The following is a 5,847-nucleotide window of genomic DNA, read 5'->3' as shown; positions in this document are numbered from 1 at the left end:
CAGAGTTTTAAGAAAAGTGGTGTCAGTTCCAGCTCTTCTAGTGGAGGCTTGAACTCTAATATGCAGAGGAGAGGTAGTAGATTTTCTGGAGGCCCTAGATTTCAGAGGCAGAGGGATTTTGGTGGTTCAGGTGGTTGAAGTGCTCCTTTATGCCGCATATGTAATAATAGGCATTTTGGGGAGTGTAGGAGAGGCAACGGTGAATGTTATACTTATGGACAGATGGGGCATAGGGTTGTACATTGCTCTCAGAATCAGCAGAGGCCCCAACAGCATTCCCAGTAAGTTTCAGGACCTAGTGGTTATGCCCAAACTGGTCGTGGAGGTGCTTACCATTATTAGGGCGACGCCACTCCTTATACTACAGGGCAGTATCAATACTCGCAGGACCTTCATTATCAGGGTGGTTACCCTCAGTATCAGGGAGGTTCTATGCCATATCAGCCATATTCAGCAGGTGGATCCTAGTGGTACTAGGGGGGACAACCCTAGCAGGTAGAGATTGCTTCTAGCAGTGCAGGATCTTCGAGGCAGTCTGGTCAGCCAAGACAGGGACAAGGTATTCATGCTAACAGAGGTCGTGGTGAACGACAGCAGAATCAGGGACGTATCCATAACATGATACTGCAAGATGCTTAGAACAATCCTAATTTAATCATGGGTACGTTAAATATTCTTGGTCATTTTGCTAGAGTATTGATTGATTGTGGTGCTGCGCATTCTGTTGTTTCTCATACATTTGCTCAAATGACGCAACGTCATCCTACACCTCTAGGATATGATTTAGAGTTTTCTATGCCTAGAGGGGAGAGATGTTATGTTGATCGGGTATATCTAGGATGTCCAGTGATTGTGGAGGATGTTGTTATGCTAGCTAACCTTATTTTGTTAGACATTGTTGATTTTGATGTGATTTTGGGCACTGATTGGTTACACTACAATCGTGCCAAGATAGATTGCTATGGAAAGACAGTTATTTCTGCCATCAAAGCTTAGCAGGGTGAGGCTTGGTGTTATTTCTGCCATGAAAGCCAAAAGATTGTTATCGAAGGGATGTCAAGGATATTTGGCTCCTGTGGTGTTGAATGATAATGCTCCTAGTAGTGTGGAAGATGTACGTGTGGTCAGGCATTTTTCGGATGTGTTCCCTAATGATTTGTCTGGATTGCCGCCAGATAGAGACGTAGAGTTCACTATTGATTTACTTCCAGGTACGGATCCTATATCTTTGACTCCATATAGAATGGCTCTGTTGGAAATGTGCCCTAAAGCCAATCATGTGATGATACTTTACGGACATTTCACATGTTAAACTAATCTAGTTTTACATATAAAGGGCAAAGATTATTGTTTGAGCCGTCTCATATAAATGTTATATGCTTAAACGATAAAGTCCAAGGAATATGTGATTGGGAGAATGTAATCTAATGAAGTTAGATTCATGAGACCATTCTTTCGTAGACACATCCTAAACGTTCCTGATCATAGGATTGCCAATTGGGCATTGACAGTCCGTTAAGATCAGTACGTACTATGTCTTCTCTCAGGGAGAGTGATTAGTCTCGAGTCATTGGTGTGTGTGACATCAAGACAAGTACGGTAGGTGCTCAATAGAGAATGAGTTCACTGAACGCGATTAACGAAGAGTTCTCATATTCCATGTCACATGAGAACTCATGGTTGGGATAATGCAAAGTAGTCATTTGACCTGAGGCATCATAGTTGTCTTGTGGTTAAGTCCTTGATCTTTGATTATGTCAAAGTCACTCCATCAGGAGGGTGTCCACGGCATCGTTGGGGTCAAGCCACTTATCTATGGAGACAAGTGAATGCGCAACAAGGGATCTCTAACCTTCAAACCGTTTGAGGGAGAATACTCTCTGATATGATTTGAATCTCTGGCCAGAGTATGAATGAGATTTGGGAATGCGTTCCTAATCACATTCAAGGTAATCATATAAGCACAAGACACACATTGGATAGTAGACATGAGAAAATAAACTATCAAACCAAACAATGTGGTCAAGAGTATTAGATTAGAGAAAGACCGTATTGCATTTGTAATCTCGAACTGAATAGGTTCTCCACCTCTTCTGATTAGCTTGGATAACCATGATATGCTGCTAGGTGTCACTCATGGTTTGTGGAAGCCCTAAACGTGTGTAATCACTAAAGGGAGAATTGAAAATAGTTTCAATTCACAATCGATGTAAAATGGTTTTAATCGCCCACTACCTCGCTAAAAGGAACCTAATGGATCGCACACCATAAAAGGTAGAGATTGGAGATTAAACGGAAATGAGTAAGAATGATTAAATGGTTTAATCATTTATTTATGGCAAGGATTAATTAATATGTTAATTAATCAAACGAATAAGTTCGTTAATGACTTCGGGATAGTTTTGGACCTTAAGGCCCAATGGGCTTCGAACGTCAAGCCCATTAACTTAAGTTGTATGACAATTTAATGAATAAAGATTCATTAAAGCCCAAAAAGCCCAAATCCCATTAGGTGGCCGGCCATGAAGATGAATTAGGGTTTTTGGTTGTTTAGGTCACTTAAAGAAGTGACTATATAAATGACTTTATAGCCAAATATTCATTAAGGATTAAAAGGGTTTATTTTTGGAAAAAATTGGTGAGAATTGTCTCTCCATTTTCTCTCTAAAGAGGCCAACACCTTGGAGGGTACATCTAGCAATCCTACTACTCCAAGGTCACTCATTTCTTCTACAATCTAACCTTGGTGAAGAGACTTAGAGGTTCTCAATTTTGGGAACTTGGAGAACCTATTCTTCCATCCAAATCCATGGATCTAAGAAGCAAGGAATGAAGGCCCTATCTCTTTGGGTGATTAGCCTTTGCTTATGCAAAGAGGAATCTACAAAGGTATTAATTTCAACTCACTTTGTTTTGAGTTGATTATTGGTTCACCAATCTACTAGGCTTTGAATTTCATGGTAATGTTTTGTTTTTGAGTGCATACAAGCATGATTCCGCCTTTAATTGTTAATTGCATGCTATATGATGTTGCTCAAATGAACATGTTTTCCCAAAAGATTTCCTTCAGGCTCCTGCAAAATTGAGGGAATTGAAAGTTCAGTTGCAGGAATTGGTTGATAATGGATTTATTCAACCTAGTACTTCACCTTGGGGAGCTCCTGTTTTATTTGTGAGGAAGAAAGACGGAACTTTGAGACTATGCATTGATTACAGGCAATTGAATCGGGTAACAATTAAGAACCGTTATCCGTTGCCACGTATAGATGATTTGTTTGATCAACTCCGAGGTGCCTGTGTGTTCTCTAAGATTGACCTAAGGTCTGGTTAATACCAGTTGAAGATTAGAAGTGAAGATGTCCCTAAAACAACATTCAGGACTCGATATGGTCATTATGAGTTTCTTGTGATGCCATTCGGGTTAACTAATGCACCAGCAACTTTCATGGATTTAATGAATCGAGTATTCCAGCCATACTTAGACAGGTTTGTCATTTTCTTTATTGACGATATTCTGGTATACTCTAAGACTAGAGCAGAGCATGCTAGACATCTTAAATTGATGTTGAAAAGTTTGAGGGAACACCAGTTATAGGCTAAGTTCAGCAAATGCCAATTCTGGTTAAATCAAGTGGCATTTTTGGGACATGTTATATCAGCTCAAGGCATTCGAGTGGATTCTAAAAAAGTGGCAGCTGTGGAGAATTGGGAGCAACCTTGAACCGTCACTTAGGTACGGAGTTTTCTTGGCCTAACAGGCTATTATAGACGGTTTGTTAAGGATTTTTCAGTTATTGCTTTACCATTAACGAGGTTGACCAGAAAGGATGTTAAGTTTGAGTGGGATGATAATTGTGAGCAAAGTTTTCAGCAATTGAAGTATTATCTCACTCATGCACTTGTTTTAGCACTCCTAAATGATAGTGGTAATTTTGAGGTCTACAGTGATGCTTCTTTAAATGGTCTGGGTTGTGTATTAATGCAACATGGTAGGGTGATTGCTTATGTTTCGAGATAGTTGAAACCTCACGAGAAGAATTACCCTACTCATGATCTTGAGTTAGCGGCTATCATCTTTGCTCTGAAGATTTTGAGACATTGTCTTTATGGTGAGCAATGTAAGATGTTCACGGATCATAAGAGTCTTCGGTATCTTTTTACTCAGAGGGATCTAAATCTTCAGCAGCGGAGGTGGATTGAGTTACTTAGCGATTATGATTGCATGATTAAGTATCACCCTGGTCGTGAAAATACAGTGGCAGATGCACTTAGTAGGAAGACTCCAGCTATACTTAATGCCATCTATGATTGTCATGTTCCTCTTCTTGCTGATTTGAGGTCCACTGGAGTGGAGTTAGGAGTGAAAGATCGAGAGGAAGCCTTACTTGCGAATTTTCAAGTTAGACCAATTTTAATTAATCGCGTGCTTGAAGCTCAAATGATTGATGAAGAGACCCAGGAAATAATTAAAACAAGAAATCGAGGCAAGAAGAAATATTTTAGAATTTGAGAAATTGATGGCATGCTTATGCAAGAGAACAAAATGTATGTGCCAAATAATGCAGAGTTAAAGAAAGAAATCCTAGATGAAGCGCATATTTCGGCATATGCAATGCATCCAGGAGGTACTAAAATGTTTCTTACCATTCTACCATTTTATTATTGGCCGGGTATGAAAAGAGAGATTGCTGAGTATGTGAGTAGGTGTGTCATTTTTCAGCAAGTTAAAGTAGAAAGAAAGAAACCTTTTGGATTGATACAGCCACTTCCCATTCCACAGTGGAAATGGGAAAATATTACTATGGATTTCGTGTACAAACTTCCACGTACACATAATTGTTATGACGGTATTTGGGTGATAGTTGATCGGCTCACTAAGTCAGCACACTGTATTCCAGTGAGGGAAAAATACTCATTAAGCCGATTAGCTAAGTTTTTCATATTGAAGATTGTGAAGTACCATGGTGTTCCAGTTGATATTATCTTGGATCGGGATCCTAGATTCACTTCTAAGTTCTGGGTAGCATTCCAGAAAGCTCTTGGTATGAGATTTCTTTATAGTACGACATATCATCCTCAGACAAACGGACAATTTAATAGAACTATTCAAACATTAGAGGATATGTTGAGATCTTCAGTGCTGCAGTTTAGCGATGGTTGGCATGATTGTTTGGATTTGATGGAGTTGGCCTACAACAATAGTTACCATTCGAGTATTGGTATGGCACCTTTTGAGGCACTCTATGGCAAGTCTTGTCGAACACCATTGTGATGGTCAGAAGTTTACGAAAGAGTTTTGGTGGGCCTGGATATTGTGGATGAAACTACTCATAATATTAAGGTAATTAAGTGTAACCTAAAAGCGGCCCAGGATCGTCAAAAAAGTTTGGCAGACAAGTATGCTACAGATAAAGTGTATAAAGTGGGCGATTGGGTATTTTTGAAGTTGTCATCGTGGAGAGGTGTGGTACGGTTTGGGAAAAAGGGTAAACTAAGCCCTAGATACATTGGACCATATATGATCACTGAGTGAGTTGTTGAAGTTGCTTTAGACTTGAGTTGCCTCCAGAGTTGTCCAAAGTGCACGATGTTTTTCATGTCTCTATGCTTCGTCATTATGTTGCAGATCCTTCACATATGATTCATCCTCAACCATTGGAAATTAATACGGATTTGACTTATGACGAGGAGCCAGCAACTATTTTGGATTGTAAAGATAAGGAGCTGAGAAATAAGATAGTACACCTGGTGAAAGTTCTATGGAGAAACCATTCAGTGAAAGAGGCTACCTGGGAGACAGAAGATCGAATGAGAGAGATGTATCCACCATTGTTTTATGATTATTAG

General features: G+C 39.6%; 1 protein-coding gene across 1 annotated transcript; it reads left to right on the top strand.

The window, feature by feature from the left end:
• The first annotated feature begins 961 nt into the window (after positions 1-961).
• LOC139193109 (uncharacterized) lies at positions 962-5,847 on the top strand. Its single transcript, XM_070816073.1, has 5 exons — positions 962-1,211; positions 3,060-3,229; positions 4,166-4,399; positions 4,949-5,042; positions 5,627-5,847. The coding sequence occupies exons 1-5, from the start codon at positions 962-964 to the stop codon at positions 5,845-5,847; spliced, it is 969 nt and encodes a 322-aa protein (XP_070672174.1).

This window comes from Malus domestica, chromosome 16 (assembly GCF_042453785.1).
Source record: "Malus domestica chromosome 16, GDT2T_hap1".
Taxonomy (NCBI): Eukaryota; Viridiplantae; Streptophyta; class Magnoliopsida; order Rosales; family Rosaceae; genus Malus; species Malus domestica.
This window is presented reverse-complemented; position numbering and strand designations above follow the sequence as displayed.

Bases quoted from the DNA above. Each gene is read 5' to 3' on its own strand.
- LOC139193109 (XM_070816073.1), top strand. From the start codon at position 962: ATGGAAAGACAGTTATTTCTGCCATCAAAGCTTAGCAGGGTGAGGCTT. The intron at 3,230-4,165 runs GTAACAATTAAG...CTTTTTACTCAG, and splicing joins ATTACAGGCAATTGAATCGG to AGGGATCTAAATCTTCAGCA. The intron at 4,400-4,948 runs GTTAGACCAATT...TTCATATTGAAG, and splicing joins CCTTACTTGCGAATTTTCAA to ATTGTGAAGTACCATGGTGT.